A 25173-nucleotide genomic window follows, 5' to 3' on the forward strand; every position below is an offset into this window, starting at 1 on the left:
CATAATAAACCCCAGGAAGCATTGGCAGGAACTAATGGGGATCCATAATAAACCCCAGGAAGAGTAGATGCTGCCTTGGCAGGAACTAATGGGGATCCATAATAAACCCCAGGAAGAGTAGCTGCTGCCTTGGCAGGAACTAATGGGGATCCATAATAAACCCCAGGAAGAGTAGATGCTGCCTTGGCAGGAACTAATGGGGATCCATAATAAACCCCAGGAAGAGTAGCTGCTGCCTTGGCAGGAACTAACGGGATCCATAATAAACCCCAGGAAGAGTAGCTGCTACCTTGGCAGGAACTAATGGGGATCCATAATAAACCCCAGGAAGAGTAGCTGCTACCTTGGCAGGAACTAATGGGGATCCATAATAAACCCCAGGAAGAGTAGCTGCTACCTTGGCAGGAACTAACGGGGATCCATAATAAACCCCAGGAAGAGTAGCTGCTGCCTCTGCAGGAACTAACGGGGATCCATAATAAACCCCAGGAAGAGTAGCTGCTGCCTTGGCAGGAACTAATGGGGATCCATAATAAACCCCAGGAAGAGTAGCTGCTGCCTTGGCAGGAACTAATGGGGATCCATAATAAACCCCAGGAAGAGTAGCTGCTGCCTTGGCAGGAACTAATGGGGATCCATAATAAACCCCAGGAAGAGTAGCTGCTGCCTTGGCAGGAACTAACGGGGATCCATAATAAATACAAATAAAAAACACAAATACCACAGTGAAGTATTCATTTGTTTTTGTTCTGTGTTTTTTCAGGGCGTGTGAGAACATTTAAACCTGATTCCAATAGGAAACAAAAAGAAAAGCTCTATTGTGTAGTTATATGAAGAGGATAAAACACCAGAGAAGAACAACTAAAGCGTCACTTGATCTCTAAAATAAAGAAACCTTTTGCAACAAATTCATTATTCGAATACACCTGCCTCTCCTCTCTTTTAGCTTCAGTGAGCACTGATACGGCAACGGTCTGTAATGCCGATCAAGTCACACTTCCTGCTTCCCTTTGCTCTCCATAGTAACAGGTCACAGTGGGTTAGTCACTGGTAAATGACAGCCTGTGGTGGTAGCATTTGAGGATAGAGCCTTTGAGTTCACCAACCCCCACCTCACCTATTAAAAACAAGGTGCAACCCTTCACCATGCATGCACAAACACACAGAAAAATTGAGAAAGAGAGAGAAGGAGAGAGAGAAACAGGGAGATAGAGAGAGAGAAGGAGAGAGTGAATCACCTGAGAAGCTGCCCAGCATGGTGTCACTGTTGTCTCCTCCATCAAACACCTCTAGAGAATCCCAGTTCTGTTCAGTCACAAAACTGATCACCTGGATCTGAGGAGGGGAGAGAAAGAGGGGATTTGAGGAGAGGAGAGGTGAAGAGAGGAGAAGAGGAGAGGACAGGACAGGAGAAGGAAAAAGAGGGAATGCGAGAAGAGAAGAGGAGAGGAGAGGAGGGGGAGGGAGAAAGGGAGGGAGAAAGGGAGGGAGGGATGAAGGGAGGTGAGAGAGGAGGAGAGACAGGAAAGGAGAGAGAGGTGAAGAGAGAAAAGAAGAAGAGAAGAGAGACGAGGAGATACAGGTTAAACCACCAGTTTCAACCTAGCCCCTTCAATGAGTCAACCTAGCCCCTTCAATGAGTCAACCTAGCCCCTTCAATGACTCAACCTAGCCCCTTCAATGACTCAACCTAGCCCCTTCAATGAGTCAACCTAGCCCCTTCAATGACTCAACCTATCCCCTTCAATGACTCAACCTATCCCCTTCAATGACTCAACCTAGCCCCTTCAATGAGTCAACCTAGCCCCTTCAATGACTCAACCTATCCCCTTCAATGACTCAACCTATCCCCTTCAATGACTCAACCTAGCCCCTTCAATGACTCAACCTAGCCCCTTCAATGACTCAACCTAGCCCCTTCAATGACTCAACCTAGCCCCTTCAATGACTCAACCTAGCCCCTTCAATGACTCAACCTAGCCCCTTCAATGACTCAACCTAGCCCCTTCAATGACTCAACCTAGCCCCTTCAATGACTCAACCTAGCCCCTTCAATGACTCAACCTAGCCCCTTCAATGACTCAACCTAGCCCCTTCAATGACTCAACCTAGCCCCTTCAATGACTCAACCTAGCCCCTTCAATGACTCAACCTAGCCCCTTCAATGACTCAACCTAGCCCCTTCAATGAGTCAACCCAGCCCATTCAATGAGTCAACCTAGCCCCTTCAATGACTCAACCTAGCCCCTTCAATGACTCAACCTAGCCCTTTCAATGACTCAACCTAGCCCCTTCAATGACTCAACCTAGCCCCTTCAATGACTCAACCTAGCCCCTTCAATGACTCAACCTAGCCCCTTCAATGACTCAACCTAGCCCCTTCAATGAGTCAACCTAGCCCCTTCAATGACTCAACCTAGCCCCTTCAATGACTCAACCTAGCCCCTTCAATGACTCAAACTAGCCCCTTCAATGAGTCAACCCAGCCCCTTCAATGACTCAACCCAGCCCCTTCAATGACTCAACCCAGCCCCTTCAATGAGTTCAGGTCCCCCCACCCCCCTCTCTCTCTCTCTCTACAGTGGAAGTTCAGGTCTAGATAATAAACAGTAACAGCAGCTAGGAATAAAGTGACTAGGCAACAGGATATATAATAGACAGTAACAGCAGTATACTGTAGGTAGGGGTAAAGGATAGATAATAGACAGTAACAGCAGTATACTGTAGGTAGGGGTAAATGATAGATAATAGACAGTAACAGCAGTATACTGTAGGTAGGGGTAAAGGATAGATAATAGACAGTAACATCAGTATACTGCAGGTAGGGGTAAAGGATAGATAATAGACAGTAACAGCAGTATACTGTAGGTAGGGGTAAAGGATATATAATAGACAGTAACAGCAGTATACTGTAGGTAGGGGTAAAGGATAGATAATAGACAGTAACAGCAGTATACTGTAGGTAGGGGTAAAGGATAGATAATAGACAGTAACAGCAGTATACTGTAGGTAGGGGTAAAGGATAGATCATAGACAGTAACAGCAGTATACTGTAGGTAGGGGTAAATGATAGATAATAGACAGTAACAGCAGTATACTGTAGGTAGGGATAAAGGATAGATAATAGACAGTAACAGCAGTATACTGTAGGTAGGGGTAAAGGATAAATAATAGACAGTAACAACAGTATACTGTAGGTAGGGGAAAAGGATAGATAATAGACAGTAACAGCAGTATACTGTAGGTAGGGGTAAAGGATAGATAATAGACAGTAACAGCAGTATACTGTAGGTAGGGGTAAAGGATAGATAATAGACAGTAACAGCAGTATACTGTAGGTAGGGGTAAAGGATAGATAATAGACAGGAACAGCAGTATACTGTAGGTAGGGGTAAAGAGGATAGATAATAGACAGTAACAGCAGTATACTGTAGGTAGGGGTAAAGGATAGATAATAGACAGTAACAGCAGTATACTGTAGGTAGGGGTAAAGGATAGATAATAGACAGTAACAGCAGTATACTGTAGGTAGGGGTAAAGGATAGATAATAGACAGTAACAGCAGTATACTGTAGGTAGGGGTAGAGGATATATAATAGACAGTAACAGCAGTATACTGTAGGTAGGGGTAAAGGATAGATAATAGACAGTAACAGCAGTATACTGTAGGTAGGGGTAAAGGATAGATCATAGACAGTAACAGCAGTATACTGTAGGTAGGGGTAAAGGATAGATAATAGACAGTAACAGCAGTATACTGTAGGTAGGGGTAAATGATAGATAATAGACAGTAACAACAGTATACTGTAGGTAGGGGAAAAGGATAGATAATAGACAGTAACAGCAGTATACTGTAGGTAGGGGTAAAGGATAGATAATAGACAGTAACAGCAGTATACTGTAGGTAGGGGTAAAGGATAGATAATAGACAGTAACAGCAGTATACTGTAGGTAGGGGTAAAGGATAGATAATAGACAGTAACAGCAGTATACTGTAGGTAGGGGTAAAGGATAGATAATAGACAGTAACAGCAGTATACTGTAGGTAGGGGTAAAGGATAGATAATAGACAGTAACAGCAGTATACTGTAGGTAGGGGTAAAGGATAGATAATAGACAGTAACAGCAGTATACTGTAGGTAGGGCTAAAGGTTAGATAATAGACAGTAACAGCAGTATACTGTAGGTAGGGGTAAAGGATAGATAATAGACAGTAACAGCAGTATACTGTAGGTAGGGGTAAAGGATAGATAATAGACAGTAACAGCAGTATACTGTAGGTAGGGGTAAAGGATATATAATAGACAGTAGCAGCAGTATACTGTAGGTAGGGGTAAAGGATAGATAATAGACAGTAACAGCAGTATACTGTAGGTAGGGGTAAAGGATATATAATAGACAGTAGCAGCAGTATACTGTAGGTAGAGGTAAAGGTTAGATAATAGACAGTAACATCAGTATACTGTAGGTAGGGGTAAAGGATATATAATAGACAGTAGCAGCAGTATACTGTAGGTAGGGGTAAATGATAGATAATAGACAGTAACAGCAGTATACTGTAGGTAGGGGTAAAGAATAGATAATAGACAGTAACAGCAGTATACTGTAGGTAGGGGTAAAGGATATATAATAGACAGTAGCAGCAGTATACTGTAGGTAGGGGTAAATGATAGATAATAGACAGTAACAGCAGTATACTGTAGGTAGGGGTAAAGGATAGATAATAGACAGTAACAGCAGTATACTGTAGGTAGGGGTAAAGGATAGATAATAGACAGTAACAGCAGTATACTGTAGGTAGGGGTAAAGGATATATAATAGACAGTAACAGCAGTATACTGTAGGTAGGGGTAAAGGATAGATAATAGACAGTAACAGCAGTATACTGTAGGTAGGGGTAAAGGATAGATAATAGACAGTAACAGCAGTATACTGTAGGTAGGGGTAAAGGATAGATAATAGACAGTAACAGCAGTATACTGTAGGTAGGGGTAAAGGATATATAATAGACAGTAGCAGCAGTATACTGTAGGTAGGGGTAAATGATAGATAATAGACAGTAACAGCAGTATACTGTAGGTAGGGGTAAAGGATAGATAATAGACAGTAGCAGCAGTATACTGTAGGTAGGGGTAAAGGATAGATAATAGACAGTAACATAAGTATACTGTAGGTAGGGGTAAAGGATAGATAATAGACAGTAACATCAGTATACTGTAGGTAGGGGTAAAGGATAGATAATAGACAGTAACAGCAGTATACTGTAGGTAGGGATAAAGAATAGATAATAGACAGTAACAGCAGTATACTGTAGGTAGGGGTAAAGGATATATAATAGACAGTAGCAGCAGTATACTGTAGGTAGGGGTAAAGGATAGATAATAGACAGTAACAGCAGTATACTGTAGGTAGGGGTAAATGATAGATAATAGACAGTAACAGCAGTATACTGTAGGTAGGGGTAAAGGATAGATAATAGACAGTAACAACAGTATACTGTAGGTAGGGGTAAAGGATATATAATAGACAGTAACAGCAGTATACTGTAGGTAGGGGTAAAGGATAGATAATAGACAGTAACAGCAGTATACTGTAGGTAGGGGTAAAGAATAGATAATAGACAGTAACAGCAGTATACTGTAGGTAGGGGTAAAGGATATATAATAGACAGTAGCAGCAGTATACTGTAGGTAGGGGTAAAGGATAGATAATAGACAGTAACAGCAGTATACTGTAGGTAGGGGTAAAGGATAGATAATAGACAGTAACAGCAGTATACTGTAGGTAGGGGTAAAGAATAGATAATAGACAGTAACAGCAGTATACTGTAGGTAGGGGTAAATGATAGATAATAAACAGTAACAGCAGCGTATGTGATGATATGTGATGAGTCAGTGCAGTTAGTGGATTAAGGGTGAATGTAAATAGTCCTGGAAGCTCTTGGGGGAACTTTTTAACTGAATATGTCGTAGTCGTATGGCTGGCGGGTAGAAGCTGGTCAGGAACGGTTTAAAGGCCGTTCAAGACAGACTCAATGAAAAGCTTCTGGAAAGGAGGGTGCAAAATATAGCGGTAAGATACTCAGAGGTTTATACTTGTATTCCTGATCCTTCCGGAACCGTGATCTCCCAGACACAGTTCAGGCTGTTGAGATAGGGCTCAGGAAAACCAGGAGACAGGATGGTGCCGGTCCGCTGGGTCAGATTACCTCCACATGGAACTGGACAGGAGGGAGGGAGGGAGGGAGGGAGGGGGGAGGGAGGGAGGGAGGGAGGGAGGGAGGGAGGGAGGGAGGGAGGGAGGGAGGGAGGGAGGGAGGGAGGGAGGGAGGGAGGGAGGGAGGGAGGGAAAGATGAATTGAAATAGAGAGAAAGGCAGGTAAAGAGAGAGAGAGAGAGAACAACATTAACCAAACATGGCAATTATCACAGAGAGAATCATGAAAATATGTGATGCATAAGAAACACAGTGGAAGACATTCTCCATCTGTGTTCCCAATGTGTTAACACAGTGGAAGACATTCTCCATCTGTGTTCCCAATGTGTTAACACAGTGGAAGACATTCTCCATCTGTGTTCCCAATGTGTTAACACAGTGGAAGACATTCTCCATCTGTGTTCCCAATGTGTTAACACAGTGGAAGACATTCTCCATCTGTGTTCCCAATGTGTTAACACAGTGGAAGACATTCTCCATCTGTGTTCCCAATGTGTTAACACAGTGGAAGACATTCTCCATCTGTGTTCCCAATGTGTTAACACAGTGGAAGACATTCTCCATCTGTGTTCCCAATGTGTTAACACGGTGTTCCCTGCTTGCTGCCTGATCTTCCTGCGCGTGCGTGTGTGTGTGTGTGTGTGTGTGTGTGTGTGTGTGTGTGTGTGTGTGTGTGTGTGTGTGTGTGTGTGTGTGTGTGTGTGTGTGTGTGTGTACGTGTGTGTGTGTGTTTGTGCGTGTGTGTGTGTGTGTGTGTGTACGTGCGTGCGTGCGTGCGCGTGTGTGTGCGTGTGTGTGTGTGTGTGTGTGTGTGTGTTCACGTGCGTGCGTACGTGTGTGTGTGTGTGTGTGTGTGTGTGTGTGTGTGTGTGTGTGTGTGTGTGTGTGTGTGTGTGTGTGTGTGTGTGTGTGTGTGTGTGTGTATGACCCACAGCAGTACTGCCACCTGTGTGATCGCATGGCTGCGTTTGGACTGGTTGCTAGGGGCGATGGGATTTTTGGCAGCCTACATCAGTCTGGGAGGGGCTAGTTAGTTAGAGTCCCTCCTTATCAGAGGAGACAGGTGTGTCTCTGTGTCCTACCTATACAGGTGTGTCTCTGTGTCCTACCTATACAGGTGTGTCTCTGTGTCCTACCTATACAGGTGTGTCTCTGTGTCCTACCTATACAGGTGTGTCTCTGTGTCCTACCTATACAGGTGTGTATCTGTGTCCTACCTATACAGGTGTGTCTGTGTGTCCTACCTATACAGGTGTGTCTCTGTGTCCTACCTGTACAGGTGTGTCTCTGTGTCCTACCTGTACAGGTGTGTCTCTGTGTCCTACCTATACAGGTGTGTCTCTGTGTCCTACCTGTACAGGTGTGTCTCTGTGTCCTACCTATACAGGTGTGTCTCTGTGTCCTACCTATACAGGTGTGTATCTGTGTCCTACTTATACAGGTGTGTCTGTGTGTCCTACCTATACAGGTGTGTCTCTGTGTCCTACCTGTACAGGTGTGTCTCTGTGTCCTACCTGTACAGGTGTGTCTGTCTGTCCTACCTATACAGGTGTGTCTCTGTGTCCTACCTGTACAGGTGTGTCTCTGTGTCCTACCTGTACAGGTGTGTCTCTGTGTTCTACCTGTACAGGTGTGTCTCTGTGTCCTACCTATACAGGTGTGTCTCTGTGTCCTACCTGTACAGGTGTGTCTGTGTGTCCTACCTGTACAGGTGTGTCTGTGTGTCCTACCTATACAGGTGTGTCTCTGTGTCCTACCTATACAGGTGTGTCTGTGTGTCCTACCTATACAGGTGTGTCTCTGTGTCCTACCTATACAGGTGTGTCTCTGTGTCCTACCTATACAGGTGTGTCTCTGTGTCCTACCTATGCAGGTGTGTCTCTGTGTCCTACCTGTACATGTGTGTCTCTGTGTCCTACCTATACAAGTGTGTCTCTGTGTCCTACCTATACAGGTGTGTCTCTGTGTCCTACCTATACAGGTGTGTCTCTGTGTCCTACCTATACATGTGTGTCTCTGTGTCCTACCTATACAGGTGTGTCTCTGTGTCCTACCTATACAGGCGTGTCTCTGTGTCCTACCTGTACAGGTGTGTCTCTGTGTCCTACCTATACAGGTGTGTCTGTGTGTCCTACCTATACAGGGGTGTCTGTGTGTCCTACCTATACAGGTGTGTCTCTGTGTCCTACCTATACAGGTGTGTCTGTGTGTCCTACCTATACAGGTGTGTCTCTGTGTCCTACCTGTACAGGTGTGTCTCTGTGTCCTACCTATACAGGTGTGTCTGTGTGTCCTACCTATACAGGTGTGTCTCTGTGTCCTACCTGTACAGGTGTGTCTCTGTGTCCTACCTATACAGGTGTGTCTGTGTGTCCTAACTATACAGGTGTGTCTCTGTGTCCTACCTATACAGGTGTGTCTCTGTGTCCTACCTGTACAGGTGTGTCTCTGTGTTCTACCTATACAGGCGTGTCTCTGTGTTCTACCTATACAGGCGTGTCTCTGTGTCCTACCTGTACAGGTGTGTCTCTGTGTCCTACCTATACAGGTGTGTCTGTGTGTCCTACCTGTACAGGTGTGCCTGTGTGTCCTACCTATACAGGCGTGTCTCTGTGTCCTACCTGTACAGGTGTGTCTCTGTGTCCTACCTGTACAGGTGTGTCTCTGTGTCCTACCTATACAGGTGTGTCTCTGTGTCCTACCTGTACAGGTGTGTCTCTGTGTCCTACCTATACAGGTGTGTCTCTGTGTCCTACATATACAGGTGTGTATCTGTGTCCTACCTATACAGGTGTGTCTGTGTGTCCTACCTATACAGGTGTGTCTCTGTGTCCTACCTGTACAGGTGTGTCTCTGTGTCCTACCTGTACAGGTGTGTCTGTGTGTCCTACCTATACAGGTGTGTCTGTGTGTTCTACCTATACAGGTGTGTCTCTGTGTCCTACCTGTACAGGTGTGTCTCTGTGTCCTACCTGTACAGGTGTGTCTCTGTGTTCTACCTGTACAGGTGTGTCTCTGTGTCCTACCTATACAGGTGCGTCTCTGTGTCCTACCTGTACAGGTGTGTCTGTGTGTCCTACCTGTACAGGTGTGTCTGTGTGTCCTACCTATACAGGTGTGTCTCTGTGTCCTACCTATACAGGTGTGTCTGTGTGTCCTACCTATACAGGTGTGTCTCTGTGTCCTACCTATACAGGTGTGTCTCTGTGTCCTACCTATGCAGGTGTGTCTCTGTGTCCTACCTGTACATGTGTGTCTCTGTGTCCTACCTATACAGGTGTGTCTCTGTGTCCTACCTATACAGGTGTGTCTCTGTGTCCTACCTGTACAGGTGTGTCTCTGTGTCCTACCTATACAGGTGTGTCTGTGTGTCCTAACTATACAGGTGTGTCTCTGTGTCCTACCTATACAGGTGTGTCTCTGTGTCCTACCTGTACAGGTGTGTCTCTGTGTTCTACCTATACAGGCGTGTCTCTGTGTCCTACCTGTACAGGTGTGTCTCTGTGTCCTACCTATACAGGTGTGTCTGTGTGTCCTACCTGTACAGGTGTGCCTGTGTGTCCTACCTATACAGGCGTGTCTCTGTGTCCTACCTGTACAGGTGTGTCTCTGTGTCCTACCTATACAGGTGTGTCTCTGTGTCCTACCTGTACAGGTGTGTCTCTGTGTCCTACCTGTACAGGTGTGTCTCTGTGTCCTACCTATACAGGTGTGTCTCTGTGTCCTACCTATACAGGTGTGTCTCTGTGTCCTACCTGTACAGGTGTGTCTCTGTGTCCTACCTATACAGGTGTGTCTCTGTGTCCTACCTATACAGGTGTGTCTCTGTGTTCTACCTATACAGGCGTGTCTCTGTGTCCTACCTGTACAGGTGTGTCTCTGTGTCCTACCTATACAGGTGTGTCTGTGTGTCCTACCTGTACAGGTGTGCCTGTGTGTCCTACCTATACAGGCGTGTCTCTGTGTCCTACCTGTACAGGTGTGTCTCTGTGTCCTACCTATACAGGTGTGTCTCTGTGTCCTACCTGTACAGGTGTGTCTCTGTGTCCTACCTATACAGGTGTGTCTGTGTGTCCTACCTGTACAGGTGTGCCTGTGTGTCCTACCTATACAGGCGTGTCTCTGTGTCCTACCTGTACAGGTGTGTCTCTGTGTCCTACCTATACAGGTGTGTCTCTGTGTCCTACCTGTACAGGTGTGTCTCTGTGTCCTACCTGTACAGGTGTGTCTCTGTGTCCTACCTATACAGGTGTGTCTCTGTGTCCTACCTATACAGGTGTGTCTCTGTGTCCTACCTGTACAGGTGTGTCTCTGTGTCCTACCTATACAGGTGTGTCTCTGTGTCCTACCTATACAGGTGTGTCTCTGTGTTCTACCTATACAGGCGTGTCTCTGTGTCCTACCTGTACAGGTGTGTCTCTGTGTCCTACCTATACAGGTGTGTCTGTGTGTCCTCCCTGTACAGGTGTGCCTGTGTGTCCTACCTATACAGGCGTGTCTCTGTGTCCTACCTGTACAGGTGTGTCTCTGTGTCCTACCTATACAGGTGTGTCTCTGTGTCCTACCTGTACAGGTGTGTCTCTGTGTCCTACCTATACAGGTGTGTCTGTGTGTCCTACCTATACAGGTGTGTCTCTGTGTCCTACCTGTACAGGTGTGTCTCTGTGTCCTACCTATACAGGTGTGTCTGTGTGTCCTACCTATACAGGTGTGTCTGTGTGTCCTACCTGTACAGGTGTGCCTGTGTGTCCTACCTATACAGGCGTGTCTCTGTGTCCTACCTGTACAGGTGTGTCTCTGTGTCCTACCTATACAGGTGTGTCTCTGTGTCCTACCTGTACAGGTGTGTCTCTGTGTCCTACCTATACAGGTGTGTCTGTGTGTCCTACCTGTACAGGTGTGCCTGTGTGTCCTACCTATACAGGCGTGTCTCTGTGTCCTACCTGTACAGGTGTGTCTCTGTGTCCTACCTATACAGGTGTGTCTCTGTGTCCTACCTGTACAGGTGTGTCTCTGTGTCCTACCTGTACAGGTGTGTCTCTGTGTCCTACCTATACAGGTGTGTCTCTGTGTCCTACCTATACAGGTGTGTCTCTGTGTCCTACCTGTACAGGTGTGTCTCTGTGTCCTACCTATACAGGTGTGTCTCTGTGTCCTACCTGTACAGGTGTGTCTGTGTGTCCTACCTATACAGGTGTGTCTCTGTGTCCTACCTGTACAGGTGTGTCTCTGTGTCCTACCTATACAGGTGTGTCTGTGTGTCCTACCTATACAGGTGTGTCTCTGTGTCCTACCTGTACAGGTGTGTCTCTGTGTCCTACCTATACAGGTGTGTCTCTGTGTCCTACCTATACAGGTGTGTCTGTGTGTCCTACCTGTACAGGTGTGCCTGTGTGTCCTACCTATACAGGCGTGTCTCTGTGTCCTACCTGTACAGGTGTGTCTCTGTGTCCTACCTATACAGGTGTGTCTGTGTGTCCTACCTATACAGGGGTGTCTGTGTGTCCTACCTATACAGGTGTGTCTCTGTGTCCTACCTATACAGGTGTGTCTGTGTGTCCTACCTATACAGGTGTGTCTCTGTGTCCTACCTGTACAGGTGTGTCTCTGTGTCCTACCTATACAGGTGTGTCTGTGTGTCCTACCTATACAGGTGTGTCTCTGTGTCCTACCTGTACAGGTGTGTCTCTGTGTCCTACCTATACAGGTGTGTCTGTGTGTCCTAACTATACAGGTGTGTCTCTGTGTCCTACCTATACAGGTGTGTCTCTGTGTCCTACCTGTACAGGTGTGTCTCTGTGTTCTACCTATACAGGCGTGTCTCTGTGTCCTACCTGTACAGGTGTGTCTCTGTGTCCTACCTATACAGGTGTGTCTGTGTGTCCTACCTGTACAGGTGTGCCTGTGTGTCCTACCTATACAGGCGTGTCTCTGTGTCCTACCTGTACAGGTGTGTCTCTGTGTCCTCCCTGTCCAGGTGTGTCTCTGTGTCCTACCTATACAGGTGTGTCTCTGTGTCCTACCTGTACAGGTGTGTCTCTGTGTCCTACCTATACAGGTGTGTCTCTGTGTCCTACATATACAGGTGTGTATCTGTGTCCTACCTATACAGGTGTGTCTGTGTGTCCTACCTATACAGGTGTGTCTCTGTGTCCTACCTGTACAGGTGTGTCTCTGTGTCCTACCTGTACAGGTGTGTCTGTGTGTCCTACCTATACAGGTGTGTCTGTGTGTCCTACCTATACAGGTGTGTCTCTGTGTCCTACCTGTACAGGTGTGTCTCTGTGTCCTACCTGTACAGGTGTGTCTCTGTGTTCTACCTGTACAGGTGTGTCTCTGTGTCCTACCTATACAGGTGTGTCTCTGTGTCCTACCTGTACAGGTGTGTCTGTGTGTCCTACCTGTACAGGTGTGTCTGTGTGTCCTACCTATACAGGTGTGTCTCTGTGTCCTACCTATACAGGTGTGTCTGTGTGTCCTACCTATACAGGTGTGTCTCTGTGTCCTACCTATACAGGTGTGTCTCTGTGTCCTACCTATACAGGTGTGTCTCTGTGTCCTACCTATGCAGGTGTGTCTCTGTGTCCTACCTGTACATGTGTGTCTCTGTGTCCTACCTATACAGGTGTGTCTCTGTGTCCTACCTATACAGGTGTGTCTCTGTGTCCTACCTGTACAGGTGTGTCTCTGTGTCCTACCTATACAGGTGTGTCTGTGTGTCCTAACTATACAGGTGTGTCTCTGTGTCCTACCTATACAGGTGTGTCTCTGTGTCCTACCTGTACAGGTGTGTCTCTGTGTTCTACCTATACAGGCGTGTCTCTGTGTCCTACCTGTACAGGTGTGTCTCTGTGTCCTACCTATACAGGTGTGTCTGTGTGTCCTACCTGTACAGGTGTGCCTGTGTGTCCTACCTATACAGGCGTGTCTCTGTGTCCTACCTGTACAGGTGTGTCTCTGTGTCCTACCTATACAGGTGTGTCTCTGTGTCCTACCTGTACAGGTGTGTCTCTGTGTCCTACCTGTACAGGTGTGTCTCTGTGTCCTACCTATACAGGTGTGTCTCTGTGTCCTACCTATACAGGTGTGTCTCTGTGTCCTACCTGTACAGGTGTGTCTCTGTGTCCTACCTATACAGGTGTGTCTCTGTGTCCTACCTATACAGGTGTGTCTCTGTGTTCTACCTATACAGGCGTGTCTCTGTGTCCTACCTGTACAGGTGTGTCTCTGTGTCCTACCTATACAGGTGTGTCTGTGTGTCCTACCTGTACAGGTGTGCCTGTGTGTCCTACCTATACAGGCGTGTCTCTGTGTCCTACCTGTACAGGTGTGTCTCTGTGTCCTACCTATACAGGTGTGTCTCTGTGTCCTACCTGTACAGGTGTGTCTCTGTGTCCTACCTATACAGGTGTGTCTGTGTGTCCTACCTGTACAGGTGTGCCTGTGTGTCCTACCTATACAGGCGTGTCTCTGTGTCCTACCTGTACAGGTGTGTCTCTGTGTCCTACCTATACAGGTGTGTCTGTGTGTCCTACCTATACAGGTGTGTCTCTGTGTCCTACCTATACAGGTGTGTCTCTGTGTCCTACCTATACAGGTGTGTCTCTGTGTCCTACCTATGCAGGTGTGTCTCTGTGTCCTACCTGTACATGTGTGTCTCTGTGTCCTACCTATACAGGTGTGTCTCTGTGTCCTACCTATACAGGTGTGTCTCTGTGTCCTACCTGTACAGGTGTGTCTCTGTGTCCTACCTATACAGGTGTGTCTGTGTGTCCTAACTATACAGGTGTGTCTCTGTGTCCTACCTATACAGGTGTGTCTCTGTGTCCTACCTGTACAGGTGTGTCTCTGTGTTCTACCTATACAGGCGTGTCTCTGTGTCCTACCTGTACAGGTGTGTCTCTGTGTCCTACCTATACGAGTGTGTCTGTGTGTCCTACCTGTACAGGTGTGCCTGTGTGTCCTACCTATACAGGCTTGTCTCTGTGTCCTACCTGTACAGGTGTGTCTCTGTGTCCTACCTATACAGGTGTGTCTCTGTGTCCTACCTGTACAGGTGTGTCTCTGTGTCCTACCTGTACAGGTGTGTCTCTGTGTCCTACCTATACAGGTGTGTCTCTGTGTCCTACCTATACAGGTGTGTCTCTGTGTCCTACCTGTACAGGTGTGTCTCTGTGTCCTACCTATACAGGTGTGTCTCTGTGTCCTACCTATACAGGTGTGTCTCTGTGTTCTACCTATACAGGCGTGTCTCTGTGTCCTACCTGTACAGGTGTGTCTCTGTGTCCTACCTGTACAGGTGTGCCTGTGTGTCCTACCTATACAGGCGTGTCTCTGTGTCCTACCTGTACAGGTGTGTCTCTGTGTCCTACCTATACAGGTGTGTCTCTGTGTCCTACCTGTACAGGTGTGTCTCTGTGTCCTACCTATACAGGTGTGTCTGTGTGTCCTACCTGTACAGGTGTGCCTGTGTGTCCTACCTATACAGGCGTGTCTCTGTGTCCTACCTGTACAGGTGTGTCTCTGTGTCCTACCTATACAGGTGTGTCTGTGTGTCCTACCTATACAGGTGTGTCTCTGTGTCCTACCTATACAGGTGTGTCTCTGTGTCCTACCTATACAGGTGTGTCTCTGTGTCCTACCTATGCAGGTGTGTCTCTGTGTCCTACCTGTACATGTGTGTCTCTGTGTCCTACCTATACAGGTGTGTCTCTGTGTCCTACCTATACAGGTGTGTCTCTGTGTCCTACCTGTACAGGTGTGTCTCTGTGTCCTACCTATACAGGTGTGTCTGTGTGTCCTAACTATACAGGTGTGTCTCTGTGTCCTACCTATACAGGTGTGTCTCTGTGTCCTACCTGTACAGGTGTGTCTCTGTGTTCTACCTATACAGGCGTGTCTCTGTGTCCTACCTGTACAGGTGTGTCTCTGTGTCCTACCTATACAGGTGTGTCTGTGTGTACTACCTGTACAGGTGTGCCTGTGTGTCCTACCTATACAGGCTTGTCTCTGTGTCCTACCTGTACAGGTGTGTCTCTGTGTCCTACCTATACAGGTGTGTCTCTGTGTCCTACCTGTACAGGTGTGTCTCTGTGTCCTACCTGTACAGGTGTGTCTCTGTGTCCTACCTATACAGGTGTGTCTCTGTGTCCTACCTATACAGGTGTGTCTCTGTGTCCTACCTGTACAGGTGTGTCTCTGTGTCCTACCTATACAGGTGTGTCTCTGTGTCCTACCTATACAGGTGTGTCTCTGTGTTCTACCTATACAGGCGTGTCTCTGTGTCCTACCTGTACAGGTGTGTCTCTGTGTCCTACCTATACAGGTGTGTCTGTGTGTCCTACCTGTACAGGTGTGCCTGTGTGTCCTACCTATACAGGCGTGTCTCTGTGTCCTACCTGTACAGGTGTGTCTCTGTGTCCTACCTATACAGGTGTGTCTCTGTGTCCTACCTGTACAGGTGTGTCTCTGTGTCCTACCTATACAGGTGTGTCTGTGTGTCCTACCTGTACAGGTGTGCCTGTGTGTCCTACCTATACAGGCGTGTCTCTGTGTCCTACCTGTACAGGTGTGTCTCTGTGTCCTACCTATACAGGTGTGTCTCTGTGTCCTACCTGTACAGGTGTGTCTCTGTGTCCTACCTGTACAGGTGTGTCTCTGTGTCCTACCTATACAGGTGTGTCTGTGTGTCCTAACTATACAGGTGTGTCTCTGTGTCCTACCTATACAGGTGTGTCTCTGTGTCCTACCTGTACAGGTGTGTCTCTGTGTTCTACCTATACAGGCGTGTCTCTGTGTCCTACCTGTACAGGTGTGTCTCTGTGTCCTACCTATACAGGTGTGTCTGTGTGTCCTACCTGTACAGGTGTGCCTGTGTGTCCTACCTATACAGGTGTGTCTCTGTGTCCTACCTATACAGGTGTGTCTCTGTGTCCTACCTATACAGGCGTGTCTCTGTGTCCTACCTGTACAGGTGTGTCTCTGTGTCCTACCTGTACAGGTGTGTCTCTGTGTCCTACCTGTACAGGTGTGTCTCTGTGTCCTACCTATACAGGTGTGTCTGTGTGTCCTACCTATACAGGTGTGTCTCTGTGTCCTACCTGTACAGGTGTGTCTCTGTGTCCTACCTATACAGGTGTGTCTGTGTGTCCTACCTTTACAGGTGTGTCTGTGTGTCCTACCTGTACAGGTGTGCCTGTGTGTCCTACCTATACAGGCGTGTCTCTGTGTCCTACCTGTACAGGTGTGTCTCTGTGTCCTACCTATACAGGTGTGTCTCTGTGTCCTACCTGTACAGGTGTGTCTCTGTGTCCTACCTATACAGGTGTGTCTGTGTGTCCTACCTGTACAGGTGTGCCTGTGTGTCCTACCTATACAGGCGTGTCTCTGTGTCCTACCTGTACAGGTGTGTCTCTGTGTCCTACCTATACAGGTGTGTCTCTGTGTCCTACCTGTACAGGTGTGTCTCTGTGTCCTACCTGTACAGGTGTGTCTCTGTGTCCTACCTATACAGGTGTGTCTCTGTGTCCTACCTATACAGGTGTGTCTCTGTGTCCTACCTGTACAGGTGTGTCTCTGTGTCCTACCTATACAGGTGTGTCTCTGTGTCCTACCTGTCTCTGTGTCCTGTCTGTGTGTCCTACCTGTACAGGTGTGCCTGTGTGTCCTACCTATACAGGCGTGTCTCTGTGTCCTACCTGTACAGGTGTGTCTCTGTGTCCTACCTATACAGGTGTGTCTCTGTGTCCTACCTGTACAGGTGTGTCTCTGTGTCCTACCTATACAGGTGTGTCTGTGTGTCCTACCTGTACAGGTGTGTCTGTGTGTCCTACCTATGCAGGTGTGTCTCTGTGTCCTACCTATACAGGTGTGTCTCTGTGTCCTACCTGTACAGGTGTGTCTCTGTGTCCTACCTGTACAGGTGTGTCTCTGTGTCCTACCTGTACAGGTGTGTCTCTTTGTCCTACCTATACAGCTGGGTACGGAGGAGTTCCAGTTAGCCAGGGCGTTGGGGACAGTCAGACACTCTATAGCGGGGGATCCCTCCAATACGTATCCAGGGGAACACTCAAAGCGGATCACGGCTCCCACAGCAAAGCTGTTCCCCATCCTCCTCCCGTTCCTGGGCTCTGGGACTGAAGTACACTGGGTGGCGCTGGTCCTCGGCACCGCTGTCGAGGAAGAGAAGAAGAGTGTTGTCTGGGCACTGTAGCTTAGTGATTATCTAGAACCCTGAGTTTCACCTGACAAGGGAAACTCCGGTCCCCTAATTAAACCTTATGGTTAGAGAAAAAATAGTTTTTAAATGTTATTTTATAGTAGATCAGCTTTAAAACTGCAGATACTGTAGATTGTGGCATTCTATCAATGTAATTGTCTGTATATTTCCAATCCCTCCATATGTAACCTTTATTTAACGTGGCAAGTAAGTTAAGAACAAATTCTTATTTACAATGACGGCCTACCCCCGGCCAAACCTGAATAACGCTGGGCCAAATGTGCGCCGCCCTACGGGACTCCCAATCACAGCCGGATGTGATACAGCCTGAATTTGAACCGAGATCTGTAGTGATGCCGATAGTGGACAGCCTTGTTTTACTCCTCTAGACAGTTTAATACTTTCTGAGAAGTAGACATTATTTACTATTTTACACTTATGGTTACTATACACGACTGTAATCCATTGTATAAGAGATTCTCCAAAATTAAAAAGTCCAGGAATTTATGTATGAATTCTAGTCGTACTTTATCAAAAGCCTTTTCACAATCAGCTATGAAAACCAGGCTTTCAAAGTATTCTATTGTTTCCAGTACTTGTCTTATATTATATCGTCCATGTAAAAAACCTGTCTGATTAGGATGAATAATATCTGACAACACCTTTTTAATTCTATGCGCCAAGCATTTTGCTATAATTTTTGCATCACATCACTGAACTGTAAGGTGACTCCAATGTTTTAAATGGACTGGATCTATATTTACCACCTGGGTCTTGTTTCAGTAATAATTATTTTCAGACCTTTCTTTTTGAGTGTCTGATAATCTACCGTTTTAAAAGGAGTGGTTTAAACATGCTAATAACGGACCTCTGAGTACAAGGACAAAGTGTTGATATACCTCAACTGGTATCCCATCCAGCCCTGGAGTTTGATATACCTCAACTGGTATCCCATCCAGCCCTGGAGTTTGATATACCTCAACTGGTATCCCATCCAGCCCTGGAGTTTGATATACCTCAACTGGTATCCCATCCAGCCCTGGAGTTTGATATACCTCAACTGGTATCCCATCCAGCCCTGGAGTTTGATATACCTCAACTGGTATCCCATCCAGCCCTGGAGTTTGATATACCTCAACTGGTATCCCATCCAGCCCTGGAGTTTGATATACCTCAACTGGTATCCCATCCAGCCCTGGAGTTTGATATACCTCAACTGGTATCCCATCCAGCCCTGGAGTTTTCCCGGCTTTAACTGCATCAAGAAGTTCCTCGTCTGTAATTCACATTAATCTGTACGGCTGTTAATTGGACATTATTAATAGAAGGTAAAAAATCCTTACAATTAACTTCAGTTAGAGGAGATGGAGGAAACTGAAATAAAATACAAATATGCTTAAATTATTTTGCTTCCTCTTTCAAAATAAGGTTTGAATCATGGATGAGTCATTTGTAACACGTTTTTGGTAGCATTATGCTGAAGATCAAAACATGATTTAGTGCATTTTTCCCCATATTCCATCCAGTTTGCTTTATTTTAATAATATATTACACTGGATCTTTCTTGAATAAGTTCCTCCATTTCTTTTTGTTTTTCCTCCAACTTATTCTGTGCCTCTATGGTAAAGTTTTTATTGCTATCTAACTGTTCTGTTAGTCCTTCAATTTCCCTTGTATGTACTCTTTTGACCTAAATTGCTTTTTGTTTTAAAAATGAGTATTGAATTGCATGGCCTCTAAAGGCACATTTAAAGTGTTCCATACAATAAGGGGATCTGCTGTACCTATGTTATTTCTGAAAAAGTTTGTTATAAATTATTCTATCTTTGTGAAAAACAAGTTGTCATCTGTGACGGCCCCTCCCTGCTCTGTCTACTGGGTTGAACTGTGCTGACTTCCTGGTGGGCGGAGTAGGAGAGGTGGGCGGAGTAGGAGAGGTGGGCGGAGTAGGAGAGGTGGGCGGAGTAGGAGAGGTGGGCGGAGTAGGAGAGGTGAGCGGAGTAGGAGAGGTGGGCGGAGTAGGAGAGGTGGGCGGAGTAGGAGAGGTGGGCGGAGTAGGAGAGGTGGGCGGAGTAGGAGAGATGGGCGGAGTAGGAGAGGTGGGCGGAGTAGGAGAGGTGGGCGGAGTAGGAGAGGTGAGCGGAGTAGGAGAGGTGGGCGAAGTAGGAGAGGTGGGCGGAGTAGGAGAGGTGAGTGGAGTAGGAGAGGTGAGCGGAGTAGGAGAGGTGGGCGGAGTAGGAGAGGTGGGCGGAGTAGGAGTGCTGGGCGGAGTAGGAGAGGTGAGCGGAGTAGGAGAGGTGGGCGGAGTAGGAGAGGTGGGCGGAGTAGGAGAGGTGGGCGGAGTAGGATAGGTGGGCGGAGTAGGAGAGGTGGGCGGAGTAGGAGAAGTGGGCGGAGTAGGAGAGGTGGGCGGAGTAGGAGAGGTGAGCGGAGTAGGAGAGGTGGGCGGAGTAGGAGAGGTGGGCGGAGTGGGAGAGGTGAGCGGAGTAGGAGAGGTGGGCGGAGTAGGAGAGGTGGGCGGAGTAGGAGAGGTGGGCGGAGTGGGAGAGGTGGGCGGAGTGGGAGAGGTGAGCGGAGTGGGAGAGGTGGGCGGAGTAGGAGAGGTGGGCGGAGTAGGAGAAGTGGGCGGAGTGGGAGAGGTGAGCGGAGTAGGAGAGGTGGGCGGAGTAGGAGAGGTGGGCGGAGTAGGAGAGGTGGGCGGAGTGGGAGAGGTGAGCGGAGTAGGAGAGGTGGGCGGAGTAGGAGAGGTGGGCGGAGTAGGAGAGGTGGGCGGAGTAGGAGAGGTGAGCGGAGTAGGAGAGCTGGGCGGAGTAGGAGAGGTGGGCGGAGTAGGAGAGGTGTGCGGAGTAGGAGAGGTGGGCGGAGTAGGAGAGGTGGGCGGAGTAGGAGAGGTGGGCGGAGTAGGAGAGGTGGGCGGAGTAGGAGAGGTGGGCGGAGTAGGAGAGGTGAGCGGAGTAGGAGAGGTGAGCGGAGTAGGAGAGGTGGGCGGAGTAGGAGAGGTGGGCGGAGTAGGATAGGTGGGCGGAGTAGGAGAGGTGAGCGGAGTAGGAGAGGTGGGCGGAGTAGGAGAGGTGGGCGGAGTAGGAGAGGTGAGCGGAGTAGGAGAGGTGAGCGGAGTAGGAGAGGTGGGCGGAGTAGGAGAGAGGGGCGGAGTAGGAGAGGTGGGCGGAGTGGGAGAGGTGGGCAGAGTGGGAGAGGTGGGCGGAATAGGAGAGGTGGGCGGAGTAGGAGAGGTGGGCGGAGTAGGAGAGAGGGGCGGAGTAGGAGAGGTGGGCGGAGTGGGAGAGGTGGGCGGAGTGGGAGAGGTGGGCGGAGTAGGAGAGGTGGGCGGAGTGGGAGAGGTGGGCGGAGTAGGATAGGTGGGCGGAATAGGAGAGGTGGGCGGAGTGGGAGAGGTGGGCGGAGTAGGAGAGGTGGGCGGAGTAGGAGAGGTGGGCGGAGCTGGATGGGTCGTCATTGCTAGTATCTATCCTTACCTACAGTATACTGCTGTTACTGTCTATTATATAACCTTTTCCCCTACCTACAGTATACTGCTGTTACTGTCTATTATCTATCCTTTACCCCTACCTACAGTATACTGCTGTTACTGTCTATTATCTATCCTTTACCCCTACCTACAGTATACTGCTGTTACTGTCTATTATCTATTCTTTACCCCTACCTACAGTATACTGCTGTTACTGTCTATTATCTATTCTTTACCCCTACCTACAGTATACTGCCTTGTGGAAATTCTGTAAAAGTAATGTATATGCCAATTATTTGATGGTCCGTCCACATTCTGTCCACTATCAATAAAAAAATAAAATGTTGGTGCCAGAGAGAATGACCTAAGAAAGTAGTCAAGACGAGTATCTTGACAGAGCCTTCGCCATGTATATCTCACGATGTCAGGATATTAAACCTTCGCCATGTATATCTCACTAAGTCAGGATATTAAACCTTCGCCATGTATATCTCACGATGTCAGGATATTAAACCTTCGCCATGTATATCTCACTAAGTCAGGATATTAAACCTTCGCCATGTATATCTCACTAAGTCAGGATATTAAACCTTCGCCATGTATATCTCACTAAGTCAGGATATTAAACCTTCGCCATGTATATCTCACGAAGTCAGGATATTAAACCTTCGCCATGTATATCTCACGAAGTCAGGATATTAAACCTTCGCCATGTATATCTCACTAAGTCAGGATATTAAACCTTCGCCATGTATATCTCACAATGTCAGGATATTAAACCTTCGCCATGTATATCTCACTAAGTCAGGATATTAAACCTTCGCCATGTATATCTCACGATGTCAGGATATTAAACCTTCGCCATGTATATCTCACTAAGTCAGGATATTAAACCTTCGCCATGTATATCTCACTAAGTCAGGATATTAAACCTTCGCCATGTATATCTCACTAAGTCAGGATATTAAACCTTCGCCATGTATATCTCACGATGTCAGGATATTAAACCTTCGCCATGTATATCTCACTAAGTCAGGATATTAAACCTTCGCCATGTATATCTCACTAAGTCAGGATATTAAACCTTCGCCATGTATATCTCACTAAGTCAGGATATTAAACCTTCGCCATGTATATCTCACGAAGTCAGGATATTAAACCTTCGCCATGTATATCTCACGAAGTCAGGATATTAAACCTTCGCCATGTATATCTCACTAAGTCAGGATATTAAACCTTCGCCATGTATATCTCACAATGTCAGGATATTAAACCTTCGCCATGTATATCTCACTAAGTCAGGATATTAAACCTTCGCCATGTATATCTCACGATGTCAGGATATTAAACCTTCGCCATGTATATCTCACTAAGTCAGGATATTAAACCTTCGCCATGTATATCTCACTAAGTCAGGATATTAAACCTTCGCCATGTATATCTCACTAAGTCAGGATATTAAACCTTCGCCATGTATATCTCACGAAGTCAGGATATTAAACCTTCGCCATGTATATCTCACGAAGTCAGGATATTAAACCTTCGCCATGTATATCTCACTAAGTCAGGATATTAAACCTTCGCCATGTATATCTCACGAAGTCAGGATATTAAACCTTCGCCATGTATATCTCACGAAGTCAGGATATTTAAGCCTCCATATATCCACTAGTTCCAATATATCCATGATAAGACCATGAGGGTGATAGTTTGTCGTGTGATTTCCTTCATGGTCAATTTTAGTTATTTAACCGTTATGGTGGAAAATTGCAAGATTATGTTAGAATAATTTTATTGCATCAAATGGTTGTTTATGCAACAGAATAGAGTATTCTCTTAACTATTGTGTGTGTGTGTTCTACTGGGGATGGGCCTCCGGGAGATAACACTGACAGAGGAGATTTACGATGTCTTTTGGGTGATACAACCTAAAGAGCATTCCAGAGAACATGAGTTAATGTTTCTGTTCTATACCGTACCAGAGAGACATGGTTCCAGGTTGGAGTCGGAGGGCCAGACCCTGGTCTCTACCCAATGAGAACTGTTGACACAGCAGATACTGTTCGTTATGAATTATAGGTATCTTTCATACAAATCCTTAACCTTGTGACCCGTTCTATAAATCTGTTGTTCGTCATGTAGGTAGAAAAAGTGGTGTATCTTAGCTATAAAAGACCTTTGTACTTTTGTCTCTGGGCCCTCAGCGAATCATCTGAGCGTGATTTGTCGACCAGCCATCATTATCGTAGAGCACTCAATCGCTTCACTTTATATGTGTGTGTTGTATTGACCTGCTCCCTTATTAATAAGTGATTCATGATTTAGATGAAGTGTAACTCTGACTTGTGTGATAAGTTTGTCTCTACTCATTTCCACTCCGTATTATAATCTCCGATCACAATCATAGGGTCTTGTATTGTTTTTGGGCTTGATGATTTATTATACACTATATATTCTCAAAGATGCGTGGATCATCATTATTTGAACCATATAGATAAATGAGCCATATCTGTTTATGGTCCAATAACATACGGTCCAGTAACATACGGTCCAATAACATACGGTCCAGTAACATACGGTCCAATAACATACGGTCCAGTAACATCTGGTCCAATGACATACGGTCCAATAATATACGGTCCAATAACATACGGTCCAATGACATACGGTCCAATAATATACGGTCCAATAATATACGGTCCAATAACATACGGTCCAATAACATACGGTCCAATAATATACGGTCCAATAACATACGGTCCAATAACATACGGTCCAATAACATACGGTCCAATGACATACGGTCCAATAATATACGGTCCAATAACATCTGGTCCAATGACATACGGTCCAATAACATACGGTCCAATAACATACGGTCCAATGACATACGGTCCAGTAACATACGGTCCAATGACATACGGTCCAATAATATACGGTCCAATAACATACGGTCCAATAATATACGGTCCAATAACATACGGTCCAATAATATACGGTCCAATGACATCTGGTCCAATAACATACGGTCCAATAACATACGGTCCAATAATATACGGTCCAATAACATACGGTCCAGTAACATACGGTCCAATAACATACGTTCCAATAATATACGGTCCAATAACATCTGGTCCAATGACATACGGTCCAATAATATACGGTCCAATGACATCTGGTCCAATGACATACGGTCCAATAACATACGGTCCAATGACATCTGGTCCAATAACATACGGTCCAATAACATACGGTCCAGTAACATACGGTCCAATAACATATGGTCCAATAATATACGGTCCAATAACATCTGGTCCAATGACATACGGTCCAATAATATACGGTCCAATGACATCTGGTCCAATGACATACGGTCCAATAACATACGGTCCAATGACATCTGGTCCAATAACATACGGTCCAATGACATACGGTCCAGTAACATACGGTCCAATAACATACGGTCCAGTAACATACGGTCCAATAACATACGGTCCAATGACATACGGTCCAATAACATCTGGTCCAATAACATACGGTCCAATGACATACGGTCCAATAATATACGGTCCAATAACATACGGTCCAATGACATACGGTCCAATAACATACGGTCCAATAACATATGGTTCCAATAACATACGGTCCAATAATATACGGTCCAATAACATACGGTCCAATGACATACGGTCCAATAACATACGGTCCAATAACATACGGTCCAATAATATACGGTCCAATAACATACGGTCCAATGACATACGGTCCAATAACATACGGTCCAATGACATCTGGTCCAATAACATACGGTCCAATGACATACGGTCCAATAACATACGGTCCAATGACATCTGGTCCAATAACATACGGTCCAATAACATCTGGTCCAATAACATACGGTCCAATGACATACGGTCCAATAACATACGGTCCAATAATATACGGTCCAATAACATACGGTCCAATGACATACGGTCCAATAACATACGGTCCAATAACATACGGTCCAATAACATACGGTCCAATAACATCTGGTCCAATAACATACGGTCCAATAACATACGGTCCAATAAAATACGGTCCAATAACATACGGTCCAATAACATACGGTCTGGTAACATATGGTCCATCTTCCTTGCGGATCTGTTTGGGCGATATGCAAATTCGGAAAGAATATACAAAATAATATCATCACCCATTTTGAGTTCCTTTACCCATGGGGAAAGTAACCCCAAGTTATGGTATATAATGAGTTCCTTTACTCATGGGG

General features: G+C 46.4%; 1 protein-coding gene across 1 annotated transcript in view; it reads right to left on the reverse strand.

Moving 5' to 3' along the window:
- csmd2 (CUB and Sushi multiple domains 2) overlaps positions 1-25173 on the reverse strand; it is an 899615-nt gene that overhangs the window by 262392 nt on the left and 612050 nt on the right. Inside the window, exons 30-32 of the mRNA XM_071373664.1 lie at positions 17184-17387; positions 6096-6220; positions 1239-1335 (exon numbers count right to left, since the gene is read on the reverse strand). Of these exons, the coding sequence (XP_071229765.1) occupies positions 1239-1335; positions 6096-6220; positions 17184-17387 (426 nt within the window). The remainder of the gene's footprint in view (positions 1-1238; positions 1336-6095; positions 6221-17183; positions 17388-25173) is intronic.

Source organism: Salvelinus alpinus, chromosome 29 (assembly GCF_045679555.1).
Source record: "Salvelinus alpinus chromosome 29, SLU_Salpinus.1, whole genome shotgun sequence".
Taxonomy (NCBI): Eukaryota; Metazoa; Chordata; class Actinopteri; order Salmoniformes; family Salmonidae; genus Salvelinus; species Salvelinus alpinus.